Here is a 24644-nt window from a genome sequence, read left to right as displayed (position 1 = left end):
CATTAAAGTCAGGTGTACATCGATGTGCACAACTGTTGCAAGTAGGATGCATGTTTGTTCTATGGAACCCAAAAAGATTCTATTAGTAGTGCTATATTGGAAACCATACATTAACTAGTTGTGTAAAAAAAACTTGTGTGGATTGGCTGTGCAGTATCTAGCAGGGGTAATATCCACAGTAGCTGACCAATAATGCCCCCAAAAAAAAAATCAAAATAGAATCAAAACAAGTCAGTGGTAAAATGTGCGAAATTGGAATTCCCCCTGGGTGCACAAGGAGGCTTTGAGATTTAATCCAACACACATGCAGCAGAATGCTGCTTGGTGGCAATGTCTCAGTTTGTGGTTTGACCTGACCAGAACCTTGAATGTGACCCAGAGCTTCACTTCACTGAAGCCTTTCCAGTGGCAACTTTTAAGAGGCGGTTATCTTCACTTCATGAGGCCAGCCGTAATTTTGCATTACTCACTAAAGACTGTCTTGCAGTATCTCAATCTTGATGATGGGATAGAACCTCGTATTATGGGATGAGAATGCATGGGAAAATCTAGCAGAGCAGAACTTGGCTGTCCTACTTAGAAATGAATTAGTATTCTGTATTGAGTAACAAGTGATGAAAATACAAACATAGCTTATACACGGTCTATTTTGTTTGTGTGCCACGAACCGTTCCTCTGTCCACAGTTGCAGCTTGCCGTGCGGTGTGTTCGTCTGGAACGCGAGGCGTTCACTGTTGCTGCGGTGGTGCTGTTGTGTTTTCTCGGGAGAAAGTTGTTGTCGAAGCGATTCCAGCTCCCGCTCGTACATCATCCTTTGCTCTTCCAGAGCTGTGCGCTTCTCTTCCAAGTACTGCTTTTCCAGAACCTGGACCACATTCTGCATGGGGTCTAGAAAAGCACATGCAGGTGTGTTAAAATGTGACATAAAACAGACTTTTATTGGGAGTAATTTAGCACACAACTGCTATGATATGAAGTAACTGATTTTTCTGATTTGCGGTTAATCAGAGGCACCTACAATAGCGGTCGATGTGAGCTTACTCCAATTTAACCGGAGTTTAAATGCGATTGGTTAATTCTGTACACAGCCACATCCCACTCTAATAAGAGTCGGGTCAAAAATGATCCAGTTATGAGTAAAAAAAAAATAAATAATAAAACTGGCCCAATATTTGGAAACATTTGACCCAACAGTCTGGGTAATTTTCTGCAAAACATCCAAATTCTTTAAGCTGTCAAATAAAACGATCCATTTTTGGGATTGTTTTGTGCAAATCAAACCATAAAGCAGGGTCAAATGGACCCAAATATTGGCTAGGACCTTCTCCCGATGCATGATTGGGTTACTTTTGACCCAATTGTTTTTTAAACGTGCATTATCAAGAAGTTTGTGCAACCATGTTATTTCAGTTGCTTATTTTTATTTCTATTTCCAAAGATATTTTAAAAACAAGTTTTGAAATGATATATCTGTCTCATTTGTTATGTCACAAAAAAATTTCAACTGGGGGGTGTAGAACTTTTAAATCCCCTATTGATTAGAAGGTGCTTTGGGGAAAAAGTAATTTAATAATTTTTTGCAGCATAATAAATTAATAGAAAAATGTTTTTTTTACCTGGTAATCTGAGCTTCTAGTATGTCTTATTTAATTTGTCTAAATTTGATCCTGTCCAATCTCCCTGTCCTTTCTCTGTTGCATTCTCAGTTGCCACCAACATAACATCTGGACCTAAATGCAATTTAAAATTCTGGCTGTCCAAAGATACAATGTGAATTGTGCTGCTACACTAGTTAGCCTATCTGAGTGAATTGTCATTTTTATTCTGGGCTTGGGGGCAAAAATATGTTCACCAAATTCAGCCAAGGGGATCACAACTTTTAAACATGATGCAACAAATAGTTTGGATCAATGTTCATGACAAAAATGTAACAATGTAAAATTAATCATGTTGGATTGTTTTAAAGTAATAAATATTTCCTACCCTTTCTCAGTGGTTAAAAAAAAACAAAAAACTATTTTCCAAAATGCAAAGGATGCAGTAAATGATTCGAGCAATTCTGTTTTGTGGCCATTTTTGTCTGTTTTAGTAAACATGGTGGGTAACTGTAATTCGAATGAACTTCAACATGCTATCAAACTTTTAATTGTGCGGTTACAAATCACTGTCAAGATAATCACCAGGACCCAAAGTTGACCCAAGACTGATGGAAAATAGAGTTCAAAAGCCCACCCCCCCAAAAAAATGCTATAAGGTGGGAGTGACTGGATCAAAGGAAGAGTTATATAGAATTTATGGTCCCCATGAGCTGGCGAGAGAAATGTAACGTAGCCTGCGAGTTGAAAACGAATGCCTTAATTACCGTTGTTTCCCAGAGTCTTCATGATGACCTCCATTTGGGCAAACTCATAGCTGTAGTCCTGCTCAGAAGATGCCTCACTGGCGGTCTCCACATCCACCTCCACAAAGCTGTCTCTAGGAGAGGCCCTCTCCAGCTCCTTCAAACGGTCCCGCCGCTTTCGTTTGGGCAAATTGATCCTGTCACAGGTTTTAAATTTTAGCTTTCAAACACTTCACATCAGGTTTGAAGTCAGTGTGGCTCACCTAAAAAAGTGGTTGTTACCCCATAAGATACGGTCTCCATGCCAGAGATGAACCAAAGAATCAATCATTGTTCCATTCACACAGGTTCTGCAGGGAAAATACACTATCAAGTAGGAATATTATCTGCATCCTTTCAGGGTACAAACTGACAGCAGTTGAACAATTGATTTGTCGGTGGAGGGGAAACATGCTTGTGATATCAAAGCAGAGGAATCAAATTCCTCGACAATGAGCTCATGTGAAGCTTCCACTAAGCAGTAGTAGTTTTACTGCAGCTCACCGGGCGTTCCCTATGGGCATCAAGGTGACATCACCATCTGGGCACAATTCCAGGACGCAGTGCAGCGGCTGGATGCCGATCCCAAACAGCTGGATGTCCTGAGAAGTGTCAGCACCGACATGCGTTCGCTCCTACACACAGGTGGAAGACATATTAAGGAGACGGTAAGTGCAAACCTGAAAGGAGTTATACTCAACTCCCTCGTATTTGGCCTAATTTGTTGTGACGAAATGAGAAAACAAGACTGTGCCTGAAAGAATAAAACTGGGGCAGAATAAGGCCAAAGTAAAAAAAAAAAAAAAAAGTGCTCACTGCGCAAGTGGGCGTTGTTAAACAAACATTTCCCTTTTCAAAGGATGTCCAACCCTGTACAAGCGAGCCCATTTCACATTAGCGTGGTCATTCCACATTGAAACGGCAGGCCTGGCCTGCAGAACCCAGACAAAAGCCTGTTGTTCTGTACGCCGAGCAGGTCGCTTCCTCGCACGCCTACAAGACTGTCTTGCAAGTTGCTTCTGCTTTTCTGAGCCACATAGGATCAGTAAAATATTACTGTTGTTTAGAATACTCTAATCACATTGAAAAGAAGATTGCCTGGCTTTTGAGGCGTTTTTGACTTTGGCTGCTGCCTTTGGAAAAAAATACTTTGCCTTCACCCACGGACTAATGCGTGGATTAGCCAAAATTCTCCACATGTGATCACACTTGTGTTTAATAACTACTATATAGAATAAATGAATAATAATCACAAAAGCTCAAATTTTGAAAGCAGACAGAAAACAAATACGGACTAAATGGTTTATAAATCTGGCTTGTGTAATATTTTCTAAGCTTTCTCAACACAGGTGTCATTTTTATACATGTTTGTTCCATCTATCTGTCCTCTAATTTCAACCGACTCAGTGCAGGGTCTCTCTTGCCCAAACATGCATTCCCAAGTCACACCTACAGGCAATTCAGTCTTTTAATTTTTAATTGTAAAGAAGTCAAAGTACCTGCAGGAAACACTTGCAATCAAGGGGACTAAAATCAAACTAAGCAGGAAGGCCTGAATTGAGATTCAAAATCTCAAACCTTACAACTGTAAGGCACAGGACTGACCATTTGGCCATCGTGCCATTCATATGTTAAACCTTCTCACTTTTATAAATAAAGGCTCCTAACAGCTCAGATAGTCAGGTGTAGGTAGGTAGGCATGAACAAAGGAAGCGAGGGAAAGAAAGAAAAAGAACAAAAGAAAAGGACAAAAGAAAGAATGGAATGAGGAAGGAAGGAAGGAAGGAAGGAAGGAAGGAAGGAAGGAAGGAAGGAAGGAAGGAAGGAAGGAAGGAAGGAAGGAAGGAAGGAAGGAAGGAAACTCTAACTAGAGGTGGCACTGACACCAAACGCTTGTGCTACTTATGACTTCCAAAAATTTCACAAGGCTATTCCTGTTTGGAAATTTTGCATGTGATCAATGAAAAGTGAATCACAGCAGTCATGCAAAGGTATGAAGCCATTGAATGTAACCATGTGATCTTTTTTTTTTGGGGGGGGGGGGGGTGAGAGCACATACACAGCATAGAGTTGGACACAAGGAATGAGACACAATAATTCCCCATGCAGATTGCTGTGACATTACTAAATTGACCTTTGAACCTCAATCTGGATGCCTTTAAGTTCAGAATGAACCGCCATCAGTAAAAACGAGTACCTTTAGATAGTAAACGAGCAGCTCATTTAAGGCAGGATCGGCATTAAGATTGACCAGGAAACACTTGTCTTCCCCAACTTTAATCCCAGATGTTTCCAGAGAGATGCCCATGCTCTCCAGTTGCTTTTGGCGCTCCTGTAAACATGATTGACTTTTTAGTGAGCAAAGTGAGTTCATTTGATGATTATATGTCATATATACACACGGTGGCAATCTCCTCAGTCTTCCGTAGCTTCTCCTCCCAGGTGACGGTCATCTCCATGATGAGTTTCTCTGATTCATGGAGCTTCTCCTCCAGCTCAGGAGCCTTCAAAGACTTTAGAGCAGATCCCATGACATGAAATTACATGAAAACAAATGTGGCCAAGCAAGCTTATGTCAGCTCCAAAATTTCACCTCCGCCTGAGACAGCTGAACTTTAAGCTTCTCCACCTCCTCGCGGAGCTCTCGGATGATGCGGGCGTTGGGGTCTTCGTTCACGACCGCGTGGTTGACGATCCTCTTGGCTCGGTCGGCGTAGCGCAGAGTTGAAAGAGTTTCTTCGTAGTTGTCTGCCGCAGGACTCACTGTGGCTATCATAGCCGTCTTGCTGTTTCCACCGAGGTTGTCCTGAAGAGAACATGCAAAGTAAGCGAGTGGGGACACCAACGTCTAACATCGCAAGTTTAACTCTGGGTACAGACCTTGAGCAACCAGGTGAGCACCGAGTCTCTGTAAGGCACAAATTTGGCCTTCCCTTTTCCTGCAGACTGATCAGCTAGTGCAGAAATCACACAACCTAATGTGGTAAGGGACCTAAAATCACAAGTTCAATTTAAATATTTCACAGTATAAAGCAGAGTGCCAGTCAAACGTTTGGAAACACATTCAAATTCAGATGCTGAAAGATCAAGAGGTTAAGAAATTGAAACTATTAAAAATGCACGGCTATGAACTTGAAATCAGCTTTTTAACATTAACGACTTAAGTATTGACTCATTCAATCTCAAAGACGCATGTTCTGTTATTAAAAGTCCAGATTCAATTTTTCAGATTCCCAGGAACCTATTTATATGTTTGCCCTTTTTTTTCTCAGTATCTGGATAAATGGATGTCTAAAAATGGGGAAAATGGGGGTTGTCTGAGTTCTTATATGAGTTGATCTACAAGTCAGAATTTTTTCTTGAAAAAAAAAAAACTTTTGGCTGCCACTATAAGTCACCAATATATTAATAAATCAAAAGTGATTGTCTTTCTCGTTAAGATACAATTTGTAATACAAGTCTTGCATTTGATCTGTGACACTATACCTAATGATGTGTCCGATTACAATGTCAGCTTTTAAACATGCAGTATTGTCAAATACACCCACTTGTTTATGTTGCTTCCTTCTTTTAGTCGCTCCCCAGCAGCGCCAGTCTTGGACACCCGTTCACTTCCCGCCAGGTCAACTAGACTCATCTTGCTCACCTTCTCCCCGGAATTCTGGTAATGAACCCGCCCACTTGTAAGGTCAAACTATTTGCGGAACACTTTTTCCTCAATGAAGTCAAAAAGACCCACCCCAGATTGCAGATCGTAGAGCGTTTGTGTGACAATAATACTGAAGACGGCATGAGATCGGCTGCTCTCCTCGTTCATGTTGGTGGCTGCCACTGTGCGAGATTTGTTGCCCTCTGACATGAGCACCTCGATGTCCTGAAGTCGAGGAAGATAAACATGAGCTGCACCTTTCAATTAACAGTATTAAAAACATAATTGTGATCAATTAATTAGTCATATTATGTGTTTTTTTTAATTGTGTTAATCAAATGTTTCATCTCTAACTTCATTCTTTCTGTAAATTTTTTATTTTGCATCGGTTTCTTGTGGTTGAGTTGTCGGGGGTTGGAAAACAAAGGTCAATTACACCATGAGGTGGACACTGATTGGCCAGCGGTCAATGTTTGGCATAACTTAATAGGCTCCTGTTGTGAGTGGGAGGGCAAGTTCAGGAGCAGATCGAAGACATCATAGTGGAAGACGATTCGAGGGTTGTCAAACCGCCGAATGGTACATTTACCTTTAAAAACATACGAGTGATATAATGCACATTCCTTGTAAGAAAAGAGCCCGCTTGCCCTTGAAGCAGCTCAAGTTTAAGTTGGTTTTAAAAGGTTTCATTTACAGCACATACCCCAAAGGACTACTGTTTTTTTAACCTTTGCTCTTCATACCTTTTAATTATTTGAAAGCAATAGCATTGAGCTGTTATAAGTTGTGCACCATAGTAGTCAGTTTGGGGATCAATACTGGCAACATTGAGACATTGCATAACTTTTACTGTTCGTACATTTGAGAACAATAACAAAAAAAATGTTTTAAAAATGCAGTTCAGCTAGGTCACGTCGTCCAGTTCAGCCGTTAATACCAAGCACACAGAAATAGGGTGGGGAAGTTTAAACTTAATTAAGGAAAGCCCCGCCAATGCTTGGCATACAATCCACCCAAAACCACACAAGTGCATTCCACATTCACATAATGTGTGTCATTAGGATTAAAACCACATTGTTAAGATTGGTGTAATTTGCCTGGAACGAATAATGTTTGATGCTGTTTGTCAAATTGGAGTGAATTTTGTTCGGTAGTACTATGTGACAGTAGCCAAACTATTCATTCGTGTGAAATACCAAGTGCACAAGACTCACCTCAAAGTTGGTCACGGCCAGCTGAGACAAACCATCCACGTATGGACCTAGGACTTTGTGTTCACGAACCTTCAGAGACTGTCGGCTCCTTAAAAGAGGGGGGAAAAAGTGAGCGAGTGACATGCCTCTAAGTGAGCGTATGTAGTCCTTTTTCATGGATTTATAGCAATTTGGGATGTTGACACCATCGATTTCACCTCAAATATGTCATTAGGCTGAAAGACAGAAACCTGTTTTTGCAATATTAAGCAAAATATGACCTCACATGTTTGGAGCTGCACACTATTTGGTGACTTGTGATGAAAAAGAGCGTCGCGGAACACACTTTAATTTTATTATTATTATTTGTTATATAGTGTTATAAGGGCGTCGCGGTACACACTTTAATGTTATTATTATTTGTTACATAATGTTACAAGAGCGCAACACTTTAATTTTATTATTATTATTTTTACCTTTTACAATAAAAGTGGCACAGAGAATTAAAAAGTACATTGTCAATATGTGATTTCAACCAGATTGTTAAAAGGGAAAGTCAACAAAAGTAATTTTAACAATATTTTCTATGCAGCCTCACTAGTTTAAACAAGGCATTCTGGTTAATATTAAGTTTGGAGACTATGAATTAAAAAGCAAAAGCCATCTGTTTTTATCCATCTCAGGGAGCGACCGTTGTGCCACTTGCTGTCGACTGAAGATGACATCACAGTGACTCAGCCAATCACAGCACAGCTTATGAATGTCCCAGATCCAAACTCAGAAAATAGGTGAATCGTGATTGGTTGTTACCTTAGCTTGAGCAACAGATAGTGACAAAATAAAAATAGGTAGATTTTACTGCTTAATTGATTTTCCACAAAAGCAATACTAGGCAGAATGCCATGTTCCTACAGGTGCGGGTGCTGAACATTTACTGTTTAAAATGTTAGGTTTTTTTTGATTGACTTACTCTTTAAAACTGGGAAACACGTACAATTGTGATTTTTTTTAATTGATAATTTCTTTTAATAAAAGCATACAAAGAGTATTTTAGCCAACTGGGAGTTGAACATCTATTGCTGGAGGAAGAAAGGAGGAATGTTACATCCAGATTCAGGATGTCATCTGGATACAATAAAATACAAACATCATACATAATAACAATGATAATAAAACTTGATATGATGAAATATGACAAGCGACCTTAGTGTCTGAACATTTGGTATATATGGGATTTTAAATGTTAGATTGAAATTGTTGCCAGATGCGCAGTCTGGAGCAGATCCGGAGGAAACTTGATTTAACATTTAGCACCTGACAGCAAAAACATTTCCGTCTTAAATGACAAGATTTGGCTGTTGTAGATGTTTTCTTTTTCAAGGGAACATCCTTGAAAAAAATTGTCATGTAAATAGAGGCTGACATGTCAAAAAACAGGCAGGAAATTGCCCACACACACAAAGAAATTAGAACCTACTGTAAAACCTTGTGAACGATCGAGATAAAATCTGGAATAGTTTAACTGTCAAGATACTTTTTGTCCTGTCTAATGTAGTTCATTTTTTAGATCAATAATGTTAAGTAAGAGCTTGCCATTGCCTAAAAAGGATTGGCTATGGCTTTTTGAAAGCATAAGCAACATGGTTCTGTTGGCCAATGCACTGAATATGGCTGAAATAACGACTCCCTCCGTTCCCCCGTGAAAACATTCATCCCATAGGAGTGCCTCATTTTTCAGTTTACAACTGAAACACCATACACAGCAACTTGTATGAAATCTACTTTTTTTTTTTATATAAAATTCCTCATGGCTGCCTGCTAATTGTTGAGGAGAAATCCAATAGCTCAGAAAGTCACCCCATCCAACTCGGTGGATTTACCTCTACTCAGGTTAGCAGTTACCAGGGGTTCTCTTTCCATTCTAGTGACCTACCGCAGTTTTTTTTTTTTTTTTTGGTCCAGTCGAACTCAAGTCAGTTTTGGCTGAACTGTCTCGTGATGACACGCACGTCCACTACAATTTCAACAGCTATTCCATCTGAAATCCATTCATTGGGGAGAATCTTAGGCAACACATGATACAGTGTTTATATTCTTAGCAAAGCTTCACATGTTTGGAATGATGACAGAGCTAATTTTAACCTGCAAAGACAAAAATGTATATTTTTCTATGCATTTTGGTTTAGTCGACATTTAGGCCCTAGGTAGATAAAAATTCACCATTTACTGTTAATTGTAAATATTTTTTTTAATGTGGATGGCAACATTTGAATGGCTTTTCTCATAAAATGCTGGTAGAGGTATTGCACAGTACAAGCCATTGCGACATCATCATGAACTAAAATTATTATTATCAGTAAGTCTGATATTTAGAAAATATAATACATTTTTAAGCTCTACTTTAAGCTTACTGTTTGCTGATTTGATCTGTTTGAGTTGTGAGTCTGAATGGCTGTCATGGTGCATAATATGATAGGCTCTTGTTATAGAAGGAAGGGCAATTTCAGTAGCAAAAGGAAGACTTCTTACTCATACGAAGGAGCTTGCTTACTACAAAAATTTAGCCTGCCACATAAATGCAAAGCACCCAGCTGCAACTGCAACTACAGCTAACATTAACCACAAATACGGCAATGTAACAAGGAGCCATAGCTCATTACATTGTGTCTTTGCATTGCGAAATTTAATTTGAAAACAGTCCGCATTTCAACAAGTCTGCCATGATCAGAAATACATGTTTTATTTTGATAGTATATTTTCTAATTATTTGGCGATTGACAAAAACATTCCTCCTGATAGTCCAAACTAAAGTTTGCAGCCAGCATTATGGACTAATCTATAATACAGCAGAGGGTAAATGGTTACAACTACAGCTGTTCAAAAAAATAAATGACTGAAATCACTTGATTTGCCACAATAACACAATGTATCTAACATGAATAAAAACCTCTGATCTAGGATTTTTATAGGTGAAATAAAAAAAGATCAATTCATTGATCTTTCGCCTTTTTTTTCTTTGAACAGCACATACATTTTTTCATGTATTCTTGTTTGCACAAACGAATGGACGCTGCCTCTATTACGCTTCAATTTTTCAACAATAGATTCCACACAATCATTAGAATTTAAAACGGTTTACTGATTATTGTGACAATACATTGCCCATCCATCCTTAGTGGGAATTAATAGCTTTAGGAAGCAGAGTCATCTTAAAAAGTGGACTTAGTCTCTGAGACACACAAGACAACAACTACCTCTAAGAGGAGCTACAGCCTTTTATCACCTTTATTTCTCTTATATGAGCTGCATTTGCGCTGCTCTCCAATTTCAAAAAGGTCAATGCCACTCAAATACCTTCATTCAAACTTAGCAAGTCTTTTTCTCCATCCTGAATGGAGACACATTTATGAGACAAGCCACAACAATGGCAGCGCCCCGAAGGCTCGCAGCGTAAATAGTAAACCAATCAACTGTGGGAAGCGGACGAGGCTTCCTACTTGGCGCCGTGGCAGCCCTGAGTCAGGCAGAGCTGCGAACAGCCAAAGTGGGAGCAGCCAGCGAGGTCAGTGCTCAGGCTCAAGTCGGAATGAATCAGGAAAAATGACACACCACAGTTTGCGCAAGCAGCTGTGTGTGTGTGTGTGTGTGTGTGTGTGTGTGTGTGTGTGTGTGTGTGTGTGTGTGTGTGTGTGTGTGTGTGTGTGTGTGTGTGTGTGTGTGTGTGTGTGTGTGTCACCGCGGCTCCAAAGCATTAGCTCACTGGCTTTATGGCGCAGATTCAGGTCACATGTGTGTTTACTATGAGAGACAAGCACAAGATCATCCATCAAACTCACCCTTTGGGATCCAATAGGTCGCGGACTTTCTCATTGTAGATTTCCATGTAAGACACTTCCACTTTAAAAGTGTGGCCCTCGTTGGCCTCTTGGTGGACCCTCTCAAACAGCGAGCAGCACAGCCGGGGGATCAAACCTGGCTGCTCCCCGTTCCCCATCATGGAAAATGACTTGCCGGAACCTACCAACGTGACAGAAATGCTTGAAAATACTGGTTATTTTTTTTTTTCCTCCAAGGATTTCTTTCCCCTTACAAGAATTTTTTTTCCCCTAACAGAAGTGACATTCAAAAAATGTTTTGCTTCATGTTCTTTTTCCCTCCTACTGCGATTAGCTTGCTTGCACATGATACAAAACAAGCTTTGAAACATCTTTTTTCCAGCAGGTTTACATCTTAAAAATATTTCCACATGAATAAAAGAAATATGTTTTGTTTTCTTATAAGAAAACAAGTGATTCCTCTAGGAAAAAAACATCCCAGCTGTCAACACATGTTTGGTATGCAAACAACACCTGATTAAATCAACATGCAGGTTATTCTCTTGCCTACATTCTCCTGAGACTCAGCCTATTCCATTAAGTCCATTGTATGACTCCAAATTATCGCAAGACAACAAAGACTATTGCATTCCACCCAAACACGAGCCATAATTGGAAACAAAATAAAAAACTATGATGTGCCCGTCTGAGCACATTAGTAGAATAGCTTGATATAAAAAAATATGGACCAAAGACCAATGTCCTCTACAGTGGACACAAATGAATAGGCTGGGTCTCAGGGGGAAGGGGATGTAAAACCGGTATTTAAAAAAAAAAAAAAAAAAACAGCACAACATCATGCAGCTGATACCAATTAAAAGTATGGAAAATACCTTCCAACTAAAATGGTCTCAGACACATTCAAGGGTCAAGACATTCAACCTCTTGATAATGCACAGCAGTGAACTGAACGTCATTCCAGGGCAAAAAGCATCATCCACATCATGCATCTGACTGATAAACTACCCTTTGAAAACTATCTTTGATGAAAATTTCTGTTTACCACATTATTCAACCAAAATGTCTTCATAATGCCAATGACTTAAGTATTAATCTAGATTTTTTTTTAAAATAAAAAAAACAAAACACATTTAATTAGAGGGTGTTTCCAAACTATTGACTGGAACCGTATTCCAATTTCATAATTACCTGTTTGTCCATAGGCAAATATGCAGGCATTATATCCCTGGAATGCATTTTCAAGTATTCCCTCTCCAAGGCACTTGAACACCACCTCTTGACCTTTTAGACAAAGAATGAGTTACCATGGAGAATAAGGTAAACAACAGCTCATCATTCTGTCCGACACATGCTTTGGTTTGCATCTTTATGTCAATGTGGCAAAATTAGAAGTTAACAAGAAATCTCAAGACAAATACAGTGAGCGATCGCTGCCTGCTCATGTTGAAACTATTTGGCTGTGCCGCACAGGCTCTAGTGCCGTGCTACTTTGAAATAGAACAGCTGTTTAATAAGCTAAATAAAGCGTCGGCTCGGCCGTTTCAGGCAGCGCCCTGAGCACTCCGATTGTCTTCTCCATGTTTGTATCTCCATCACAAAACCGAGTGGCGAGCAAAATAGCCACAACACTTACGAAAAAGCGCTTTATGCTTGCACAAACAAAGCAATTTTCTTGTGTGATTATGTCATTGGAAATGTTGCATAAAGCATTCATTTGCCATATGAATAGAAGCTAAAGATATCTGATTGAAGAATAATACCCGAGCGCACATGTAAATATAAACGCATTCTAACCACTGCCAAGGAGGTTTATTGTTCATTAGCAGAGGAGGAGTGAGCCGTATAATTTGTGCATAAATCTGGTTAAGACGTTGTCGTTTTCACTTCTTTTGTTTTCTACATGTTTTCATGTATTTGAACCTTTAGATGCACTTTTTAGAAAAAAGGCACCATTTCCACTAATTCATTTACATTTTTAAAAGGAAAAATGCAATTGATTCTCATGGCGATCGATTTTTTGGCACACCCCTCACATATGTATAATTATTAATTATCATTATGAACTTTCGTGGCAGGAAGAAATGAATGTCGACAGTAGAAAGATGCAAATTCCATTTTGACTTGGTTACCAATTAACTTTCCTTACCTAATAGAGTAAACATGAAAATAAAGACAAAAAAAAATAGTGTGACTGATTGAGTCTTTGGTATTGTCAGTCTATTTGGTCTATTTTGTCACATAGGGTTAAGGCGTGGTGTCCTTGTTTTATTTGTATTTATTTTCTTAAGTTTAAGTTGCTCAGCTACACATTGTCAGAAAGGCAAGCTCTCACTGCAAGCTGTTCTAGTTTCTTGCTGAGTTTAATTTTCCGAGTTTAATTTTCTAGTTTCTTATGCTTGCTCTGGTCGGGTTGCTCTGGTAGCGTTGATTTTTTTTTTTTTTGTAAAAAGTAGTTCAACTTGTCAATATCAGTGTACTGTCTACTTCTGGGTCCAAATTTTGCTCACGTGACAAAAACACAGTTATTTTTTTATACAATTTGCTGTTGAAAGCGAGACATTTGAAGAAATGTACTGTTATGAATGAGGTGTTGGCTTTGTTCATGAATGAGCTAAATCTAAGTTGAATAATGATTCTTCTAGTAGTGTAATGTGAAACACAGCTTGATTTCCTGTTCCTTTTTAATTGAATGCTTTCTCTCAGAGCTCATGAGCCAAATTCTTCAAGTGGAATGCAGGTTTGGAACTCTCTCGTGAGGAGTGAAGTCTTTATCACATGTGACTCACCGGCATATTTGGGAACGTCGGACTCATCCATGGACCAGAAACAGTGATCAAAGGCGAACACCTGCAAAGAAGACAGTAAAAGACTCGTCAACACCCTTTCCACAGCTTTCCAAGAAAGTACAGTCCAACACAACTTGATCCCGCTTCTTTACAAGGCACAAAATCGGGCTTATTGTGGCATGTCATGCAAGTAAATCAGCATGTCTGCAAGAGTAAGACGCGGACTAACTGAGCGTATTGTTCAAAGTGATGCTCATTAAGACGGTCTGTACAAATCGGCTATTCGCGGTTTTGTCATAGTGGCTGCGGCTAAATGAATTCATAAATCAGGGTCAGCGCTCCCCCAAGAAATTCCAGCACTAAGTGACCCTCGTCTCCAAGGAAACGGGGCCGGAGCGCTTCCCGGCGGTGCGTGCTGGCTCACAGCCCTCCGAGCTGGGTTTCACAACACAGAATTGAGTAGAAGAGACCTCTTGCTTTGTATCCCGGAGGCACCTGCATGAGCTCTGGAACACTGACACAGAGAGATGCTCTCTGGGGGGCGGGGGGCTCTTTTAGCATGCCCCATAAAAAAAGCAGCGCCTGTTACTGTAGCTTTGTATCGACACTAATTTAACTTTACTTCAACTTGACTTAGTTTGAGCCTCACAAAGATATATGGTCCATTTATACGGTGGTTTTACTTTAAAAAATATATGCATTATTTATGTTAATGTTTTATATAAAAAATTTAATTCTAGCGGCATTTACCACATAAATTAATATATATACATATATATATATGCAAACAGACATTATTTATGTAAAATATGAACATTTTAATTGTGGTGGCATTCACATAAATTAAAGCATGACTGTTAAACACAGCTGACATTGAAAAGATTAAGCTTCGGTTCGAATTTGAGCACTGTTGCAAATTGCTGCCAAAGTCTTACTAATCATGATAGGAGCGATTGGATGGGAAGTTTCGGCTTTTGCGCAGTCAGCATGAGAAGCTTAGAGGGCGGTGAATGCTCTGAAAACAAAAACTCTTCTTGTGACTTCAGTCAAGTGAGTTGGTGCCTTTGAAAGGAACAAAAAGTGCCATCATTCTCAATTAGAGCTGCTTTGCTAGCTATGGCCGAGCGGTCTCCTCTGGACTGTCTTGTTTCAGCAGCCTCTTGATTGGATAAAAGATCCTTTCAAGTCTTCACTTCAACTTCGACTTTTGCATGTGCAAAAAAGACCCCAAAAGTATAAAAATGACACACAAAACAAATCATTGGTCAAATGTTATTTGGTCTTCTGTGTTGATGTTTTTTCACCAAGCTAAATAAAACATATTTGAATTATCCAAATACCAAAATACTCAATAGCTGCAGCTCTACAGGAGAAATACAACAAGCTCTGATTTCTTTCCAATCACCTGTGTGGTGATATTTTGGTTTTGCAGTGGAAGAAAAGAATGGCAAAATATTGGAAGATAAGACAAAGACAGTTTGTCTCCTTTTATGTTTATGGTAGATTATGTCAACATTTGCACACTAGCCTGTTCCTTTTCTTTGTCTGCTTGATTAACATTTTTGAAAACTCGAACAATTATACTGGGCATTATTTTACAGTAAAATCCAGATTTTAATAAAATTTTAATACAAAAAGAAAATCCAGTGGGATGTTTCGTTTCGTGGAATTTGTGTCTCGTCCTATTCTAATAGCACAGTTTTTTGTTTGTTTTTCAAAAGAGCGTGAATTTACAGCAGTAAATAACACTCCTCTGCTCAGCCTGAACGTGGAGTCTGAAGCAGTCTAACAGCCTGTCAATATGCAGTCTTGTTCAGTCGCATATGAAAGCACTTTTGCTTCAAACTCGAACCATTGCTTGTCGTTCTACTCCGATCGCAGCAAGGTATTAGATAAAGGCGTTTTCGCAAAAACAATTCCTGATTCTTACAGGCAGTGCAGTTGTGGCTCTGAGTGAGAGAGCTGTGCAGAGATGTATATGGAGGGGCGAGCAGATGCATGAGGGATTGACAACACAGGCTGAGCATGGCCCTTTAAGATATCTTACATTGAGGGGAATCACCCGAGTAGGGTGTGGGGGTAGTGCTCAGGGCTGCGAGGACAGTTAGCGACCGCTCACCACGCTCAGATGCAATGTGTGTTGTAAAAGAAATTCACATTTGTGGCCAAAAAGAGACACATGCCTCTTTGGCCTCCGTAATACAGTTAGGAGATCAGTAGGTATGGGGAAAAAAGGTAGGCCAGGTTTTATTGAACACATTTCATGCACTTAATTGATATTCCTACAATGTCTGGGGTTTGGGTCGGCAAATTCTACTTCGCAGAACTAACTTATCGAAGGGTTTTCCTAACCCTAACCCTTGAACTAACCCTTTTAAGCAGGCAATCAAATGAGAATTGTACTGAGTCTCATTTTGTCTTTCATTTTGTCGCTGCCATCGACATGCAGGTACAGTACTTCAAAAGCATTGACAACAGTAGGAGGGCTGCCGTTAAATGTGTTAATGTCCTAAGAGCTACAACAGTGACGCCTTTACTTATCTACTTGTGTGCAACCTGTGTTCGAAATGCTATGAGTCAAGTCAGCAGACACGTGTTGGTCGAGCGACAGGGTGAATTCAGTTTACAAGCCCGAGACACCCAGTCCCCCGGGAGCTCCTGGACAAGTGTACTTGACACAAAAGGCGATCCCCGGCGTATGAACCATCCCCTAGCCCTGTCACCAGTGTAACGTCAAGGGGAAGAGGTGGGGGTGCGTTTGCAACAATGCAGCTTTGAATGCGTGCAAACACACTGGCCCAGTGTCCACGCTCATCCCGCTCTCATTGTAGAGGCTTTGTGGGTGCTCAGCACATCTTGGAGCGCTGACACATTCACACGGACATCTATCCTGCTCCTGCTGACCAACCCAGAGACTGAAACGCCCTCAATCACTGCCATTGTGCGCAGAGATGCGCAGGATGCTTCTCACATCCTCAAGGAAACTGTCTTCCGCATTCGTCTGGATCATTTTCACATGCTTGCACTGAAATGGTTTCTGTTGATGGCGTGCATCAGCTCTGTCGATTGCTCGCGGTCGTTAAAGCAATAGACAGTTGAGGCGTAGGGTACATACCTTAGATTGCTTCCTGCTGAATGACGTGTAATCCATCAACCAAGGTGGGGAACCAGCGGAAACAAAAGAAAAAGAGCCATTAGGAATGCTGAGATTTCACAACGTGCTAAAGAATTGTTCAATATTGCTGAAGCATGAATGTGTATACGCCAAATCAAAGACTTTGTTTTCAGTCTTCTGCAGCATTTTCTGAGGTTGGTCACTGCTTTGATTGGGTTTATGACTGGGCCAGTGGAGCATAAGCGAGGGAAGAGCTTTAGCATTCAATGTCCCACTGACTGTGTTGAGTAAATAGATCTTCTGCCTGTGGACTTAACAAAGAGGCCAGGTTGGGGCTCGCTGCACTCGGCATACGCAGATGCCGGAACTAAGGACAAAAGCTTTGTGCAGTATACACAGCCTCAAGTAATGTAGGATTACACTTTTATCTGGAGAGGAAATTCCCCAGAGCTGCAAAACAGGCCCAAATGTCCACCATAACTATATATACAAGTATGGTGAAATATGATGAAATTCATCAAAATAACATTAAGAGGACAACTAGCCATTAAACTTACATTCAATTTAACAGTTTCCACTCTTTTGGGACACATTCCACAAGATGTTGCAAGAGCAAGTTTGTGGGAATTTTGTGTCCATTCATCCAGAGGAACATTTGTGTGCTTAGATGTCACTCATGTTGGATGTCCTGAGACAGGACCTGGCTCTGCTCACAATCTCTGTTCTTGTTCATCTCAGCTGATATTGTTTTTAAAGGAGGATGAGGTCAGGGCTGTACAGTCCATGTTTATAAGTACATTTTAAATGTGTGAAGATAATTGCTGAAGATGAAAAACTATTCAATACTTCATTAGTAATTCTTGTTTATGAAAGATTGATGAAGATGAACAACTAATACTTCATTAGTAATTCTTGTTTATAGGGAGCCTGGCTTAAACAGGGTCCCAGCATGAGACTCCTCCCCCAATTTAAGAACTTGAGCATTTTCATTCGCATCTCATTTTTGCCCAGCCAGCATGTAGACTGGAGCTTATGATAAAGATGCTAGAAAGATTAGCATCCATATTACCCGGTCTAAGGAGTGGTGTTTGATTGTCGGTTGTGCAGGCTGTTGTTTCAGCACATTCAGAAAACACCCCGCAATGTTTGATGCAACTTGCAACTTGATTTCCCACAATTTTAAAGCTTCATTTAACATACTTGATTTTTTTTTTCATCATTTTAATTCTGACATTGTTGCTCACAACACTCTTTACTGTCTCAAATTTTGACATTTATTTACAGGATGAGACCCTTTGAGGTGATTGTCAAAAATAATTTCCAGAATTGATTCAATTGTGATTCACAGTTATATTCAATTTCATTTTTTCAATGACATTTGAATGGATATCAGCAAGAATAAGATACATACCGTACATATGCTTGCAAAGTGAATTTGTAAATAAAGTGGCAAAGGCACACTGTAAACTCATGACATTCACCACTGTGACAGTTCTCACAAATTTCAGAACATTGCTGGTTTTTGACCAACTCCCCCGCCCCCCCCAAAAATTCCAGACATCTGCCTTGAAGCTTATTGATTTCAGGGCTTCCACCATGCTGTTTTGACATGCTAGACAAGATCTGGCGTGACAAAAGACATCACAAACGCTTTCATGAGAAGAAAAAAAAAATCATTAAATGAATCGATTCACGGTTTTAATAATCAATATCGGACCATGAAAGAGAAAAGTGTTTTGATATAGATTTTTTTTCAAGTGAGCGCTGAACCGGATAGAATGGAAACGTACGTCAGAGATGTGTCTCAATACTTGTGTCCCTTTACTTGTGCATTGGCACCTGAGCTCACAGCACTGATCATCACATCCGTCCACTAAGTGCCTGCTGGCATAAAGGCAGAGGAGGTCATCACCTTGGCACGGTAACTAACACAGTTTATTAGCCAGGCTGCTTTAATGACATTGGAAACGCTACACCTGAGGGCCACTCGCATCTCTGTGAAGCATCAATAACATTTCCACATCTAACAAGTGCTGCCACACACACAAGCATTAACTCTTTGATTCAAAAAGTCATGAAATAGAATGTCACTATCTTTTTTTTTTTTTTTTGGGGGGGGGGGGGTAACACACACCCCATGTGTGCCCTGTTTTAAATTTTGATATACTATATATGCTCCAATTTTGAAGGAATTTATATGGGCACGAGGCACAAAAAAATGTGTTTTTATAAAAGAAAGCGCAATTTAGTAAAAGAAATCCAGAAATTGTTTTTAAACCAACAAAACAATATACTTGAAGGTTTTTGGTTGCAACTAGATTTTTAAAAATTAAGTTTAATATTTAACTGAAACATAATTATATTTCTTTAAAGTCTTGATTCATCTTGGCATTGATCTAAAAAGTTTAATCTAGAGGTATTTTTTTCCCCATTCTTCCAGTACTTTCCACAAATTATCTTTATTCTTAAATTTTTATTGAAGAGTTTGATTTATCTGCTTGTTTTGTTGCCAATCCCTTAAGTGTAGCTCCACCTAGTGGATGCATAATGCAACCCCAGCCACTACTGTAGCTTCTATTCTATGTGCCTTATAATGCAGTGTGCCTTATAGATAAAAACAATTTTAAAATTGGTCATTTATTGAACGTGCACTTTATAATGCGGTGCGTCTTATCGTGCAGAAAATACGGTAACAATGAATCAAATGCCAAACAAACCTACAACGATGAGAAATACTAAAGACCCAGTGCAGATGTATGACTGGAAAAAGGAGACACTGTACATGTGCTCTCGTCCCTGGCTGGCTTTTGTCTGTCCAGTATACACGGCCACATCTGGTATGCCGAGAATGTCGAGCAAGACAATAGAGCGAATTGTATCCAAGTGGATATAAATAGATCTTGATAGCGCAATTACTTCCTCACTAAAGACAAATGTGGACTTTCATTCATGACTTGTAGATTATTTAATGTGAATTTGGTCATCTTCTCAACTGCCTCTGTCACTTTAAGAGCCTCCCTAATAAATTCCAGCATGTTGGGCACCCGTTCTCCCACTCAGACTCCTGATATAATCTCTTAATCTCACCAGAAATCTAACTTCTTCTTAACAATGCCATACCTTCATGAATTTTCAATGTATAATGATCCTATCTATTAGGGGTTGAATAATAAAATGTGCCTAAGTCTTTCTGCACACAAATTAAAAGTGATACTTATAGCTGCTAAAAATGGTGCGAATGCAGCAACTCTCAACTGATTTTAATTTGCCGTGAAATCAGTCAGCCTAAATGCTAAGTGAAGTGTATTCACGGCGTTCCAGTTCCAGCCGTGGCCGCTCGGTCGCAAAGCTGCGATGGCGTAGCCTCGAGGCAATTTGATTAAAATCTAGCGTGTGTGACATGTTGAGGTTGTGGGGCTTATGTTGTGGTTCAGCACACACGGCGGGCCAAGGCTACTGGTTGTGTCTGCTTCATTGTGTGTGGTGGCTGCACACTAGCTCCCAGCCATTTGAAGATAAGACATCCGGAAAAGATATCAACATGGCTGAAAGACAGATACAGTTATACTGTAATTCACCCAACCCCCCACAAATCCCAAAGCGCCCATGTCAAGGTGATCTTATCAACCAGATCTTTAAATCTCAAACACAAAACACCTCCCCTGAGACTAAGGTTATTTTAAAAATTCTTTCACAAAGGGCTGATGTGCACAATTCGGTCTGCAGCCTCATGTGTCAGTTAGTGTATGCTCCCCAGAAAAAAAGTTATGAAGGGTGGGAGTGCCAGTAACAGCATCCCCCATGGATATGCAGGATTAAGGCCACTGGGTCATTATGTTGCCAAAAAATGTCCTCTTCTAGCTCAGCGGGAAACAAACACACAAGATTAGAGTATGCATTATCCAGCAAAACCACATTACGCAGAAAATATGAAAAAGTGCCTGGAACTTCTCAAAAAAAAAGTAGGGATGGACCAATTAATGGCTGGGCCGATTATTGAAACCAATATTTGGCATTTTGACAGATACCGGCATTTCTTTTTTTAAAAAGTCTGACAGTTGATAAATCACTTTAAACCGTGTTAACTTCAGGGAAATATTTCAACCTTTAGAAGAGAGTTTGCTAACCCTGTGAATAATCTGCACTTTTGGGTTTTATTTACAATTAAAGTAAAACAATGATAATTGACATGTAAACATTTTTTTTTAATTTTGGACAACATTTACTGGCGAAAACTCTAGGAAGCAATTTACTTGTTTAGGTTTACGTTTGATTTTTGATTACATATTGGTCTAGCTCTATGAAATAAAAATACAAGCTGAACACAAATTTTTTCTTGACTGCTCAGTTTCCGTCTGGGCCAATAATTTTTATTTTGGCGCATCCCTACTACATACAGTAGTGTGTTCACCCATCCACTTTACCTACGGCATATACTCAACTTGGGTCAAGGTTGAATTGGAGCCTGTTTGACTTTGGGCAATAGATGGCCTACCCCTGAACATGTCACCAGTTGATTGCAGGGGACATACAAGAAAAACAACTATTCACACTCACATTCTACTCTGCAGACAACTAAGTCTTAACTTGACCTAAGAAACATTTATTTTGGAATATGAGATAAATGTGGAAAATATGCAGACTTCACACAGAACTGTTGGAGTCTGGATTCAAACCCCTAACCGTAAAAAGGTATCGTAATAGCATTAAATTGGCACACCACACTTACGGCTAAAGGAGTTATCTTCTCATCTTTGGAAAACCCTTTGGAGGCCATTTTGATCAAACTATTGAATGAACCTTGAATGCCACTCCAGGATTCACTTATTCAACAACGGAGGCTTTTTTTTCAGTCAGATGGCATCCCGGTACATTATAACATAATAAATTTCCCACACAAATGTCTATTGTAATAGATTTCATTTGATTGTTATTGTACATGCAGGTACATAGTTGTGGCTCAATGTTATTTTCTTTTACAAACCCTAAGATGAAAATAGAGCGCCTACACCCACAAGTGCAGATGTGTTAGCTCCAAATATGCAAATGAAGTTATTTCGGATTTACAGTTTAACAGTCTGATGACATAATCCTGCTCAAATGGACCCCGCATGGTCACACATGCAGAAACAGTATCAGTCATACACCCACCTCAGAGAATCAAATTCTGCCTAATTGCTAAAACCCGAGCCCTCCAAACCATTTAACCCCAATTTCACCACACATAAGACTCTTTTCCCTACTCGCCTGTCAACATGCTTGACAATTACAATTCATATGCGTTTCAGAGCCAAACACAACGTTGGAAGCCCTCGCCCTCTCTGTGTGTCAGTTTTGGGTTACAGCAGACGCCGCTCCTTTAGAGTGCAGGCTTCATTTCAAATATTTCCCTTGTATGTTTAGAACGAATCTAGACGACTGCCCTCACCCACTCAAAGTAAAAGGCCACCCCGCTGCACACATGCACAGCAAAACACTGAGCTGTCTTGTTTGTTCAAAAAAGATTCCGTGAAGTAGAAAATGACTGAGACAAAGTCTTGGCCTGGCATTCAATTTTAGCATCAATACTATGAAGATATTTCAGTATAAAAGGCCACTCAGTTGGATTTGTGATTGATTTTCCATGTTTGGCATTACAGAGGGTCTGGAAATAGCAAATGTTTAATTACCCAATACCCATGTCTCTTGAAGCAACCAGCAGAGGTGCAGTTGTTTATTCAGTTGCAATGTGGTTGTAAACCAAAGAAGAACAACAATTGAGATTGAAATATGGAGTTACAGTACATCTACACGGTCCTCAGCTCTGACCTTATGCCCTAGGAGATCACTAAATTACTCATTATGACATTGGCATTCAAATAGGGGTTCAGAGATTCCCCAGAGCACCTTTAATCCCATTATAGAATAGTGTTTAAAAATAACAATAAATCAATGGACAGGCAATTTACCTCACAGTCCATTAAGCTTTATCGTGAAAAGATTAGGAACGCGGTTTTAATCCTGCAAGGTAAACTGTAACCCAAGTTTATAAAATTGCATTTATTTATAACTACACAATTCAACAGAAATTGGTATAATACATTGTATGTAAGGTCTTATGATTTAAACGATACATCAACCAATATACAATATTACAATTCTTGAAATTTTACCTTTATATGAAATTGATGTTGTTTTTTCATCTATCATAACACCAAGGAATTAATTTCCAAAACTTGGGTCATTACTGATGTTTCTAATTTTTGCATTAAAGCCTCATTATTTCCTTATTCCCCCAAACCATAAATTTGGTTTTCTTGATATTAAGGAAAAAGTGTACAGTATTTATATGAAAAAACAACTTTTATTAATTTTTTTTTCATTATTAGCTATTTTCAGCAAAAAAAACAAAACAGAAAACGGACTATTTCCATGTTGCGTTTAACAAATATTATTTGCTTTTGGCAATATCTTCTTAAGTCTACATCTGTGTATTTTTCTAAAAAAAAAAAAAAAAAAAAGATAACAAAACAACATGACTTTTTTCTAAATCCGCTCTTTTTGCCCTGATTCCGATTAGCTGAACATGTTGAGAGTCGGCTTGAATACCCATCACATGATCGGGATCTGGACATCCCCAGTGCCAATAACTGACCCTTGTGGTACTCCACAGGTAACTCTCTGAAACGCGGACACAATACCATTAACTTTTACATGTAGCTGTTGGCTTATGTAACTGGCGCCTTTTTTTTTTGCACTTGAAAGGAAACAGTGCATCATTCAGGTTTTACATGTCTATTTGGGTGCCTATGAAATATTTCTCATTTGGTCACGAACCTAGCTAACTCCTCCGTGTCTCAGCAACGGCTGTCGCTCGGCAACCGCCCCGCAAACACGGAGCCAAGACAAACGACCGGCCTTGTGAGTCAAAGTTCCGGCACGAAAGCCAAGCTCAGGCTGTCAAAAACAGCCTTGATGAGGAGCAATGCGCCGGATGCTCCCGTACGCCGCTGTTGGGGAATTTTCCTGCGCACATGCCAGCGGCACAACAGATGACGCAAGTCGGATCCAACTCAGGCATGTGTGACACTGCAGTGACAAAAGTGGGTGAGCGGTCCACGCATGCTGGAGGATGAGCCGCCCCAGAAGCATTCAATCGCTTTCACAGGCAGCTCTTCAAAGGGAAACCAAGTTCATCAATCTGTTGATTTGGATGCGACTCTTCCCCGCCAAGTGACATTTACTACTGGGACACACCCTCTTTTGACCCTTTCCACTTGTGGATGTCACGTGTTTGAATAGGTTCGGCGTGTGGCCGCTATGGACTAAAGGTCGCAAAAGCAACAGGATGGCTGAGAAACACACATCAAAACGTCATTTTATGTCTAATTGATCCATTGGCCGTTTCCACTCACTTGAGAGACAAGCAAAAGTGGTGTGTAAATTCCAGTTTAGGTTTTTTTTTTTCGTCAGCGCAAGAGAAACCACATCTGAGGCTGATGAACCACAGACGCAACAAAGATGGACGACGCCATCTTTTCTCCATTCTGGGCAGAACGAGGAAAACAAAAGGCTAGCCTCTAAACAATCAACCCTTTTCTGATTAATATGAGCAAGTCAATTTATGTGAACAGCATGTTTGCTTTAATGTATTATTACACCAGGAAGATCTCAGAGCATTTTACTCCATGGAAATGTTGATTACT

General features: G+C 39.7%; 1 protein-coding gene across 6 annotated transcripts in view; it reads right to left on the bottom strand.

The window, feature by feature from the left end:
- The window catches only part of LOC148425423 (kinesin-like protein KIF13A), a 46587-nt gene that overhangs the window by 13880 nt on the left and 8063 nt on the right, over nucleotides 1-24644 (bottom strand). For all 6 annotated transcript variants that reach the window (XM_088410179.1, XM_088410180.1, XM_088410184.1 and 3 more), the window contains exons 3-17: nucleotides 16960-16975; nucleotides 13845-13905; nucleotides 12247-12339; nucleotides 11059-11239; nucleotides 7244-7331; nucleotides 6120-6254; nucleotides 5929-6041; nucleotides 5261-5372; nucleotides 4974-5186; nucleotides 4783-4893; nucleotides 4578-4712; nucleotides 2885-3015; nucleotides 2605-2691; nucleotides 2363-2538; nucleotides 669-888 (exon numbers count right to left, since the gene is read on the bottom strand). In XM_088410179.1, the coding sequence (XP_088266305.1) occupies nucleotides 669-888; nucleotides 2363-2538; nucleotides 2605-2691; nucleotides 2885-3015; nucleotides 4578-4712; nucleotides 4783-4893; nucleotides 4974-5186; nucleotides 5261-5372; nucleotides 5929-6041; nucleotides 6120-6254; nucleotides 7244-7331; nucleotides 11059-11239; nucleotides 12247-12339; nucleotides 13845-13905; nucleotides 16960-16975 (1872 nt within the window). The remainder of the gene's footprint in view (nucleotides 1-668; nucleotides 889-2362; nucleotides 2539-2604; nucleotides 2692-2884; nucleotides 3016-4577; nucleotides 4713-4782; nucleotides 4894-4973; nucleotides 5187-5260; nucleotides 5373-5928; nucleotides 6042-6119; nucleotides 6255-7243; nucleotides 7332-11058; nucleotides 11240-12246; nucleotides 12340-13844; nucleotides 13906-16959; nucleotides 16976-24644) is intronic.

Source organism: Hippichthys cyanospilos, chromosome 3 (assembly GCF_059441005.1).
Source record: "Hippichthys cyanospilos isolate Australia breed blue-spotted pipefish chromosome 3, RoL_Hcya_1.0, whole genome shotgun sequence".
NCBI classification, from domain to species: Eukaryota; Metazoa; Chordata; class Actinopteri; order Syngnathiformes; family Syngnathidae; genus Hippichthys; species Hippichthys cyanospilos.
This window is presented reverse-complemented; position numbering and strand designations above follow the sequence as displayed.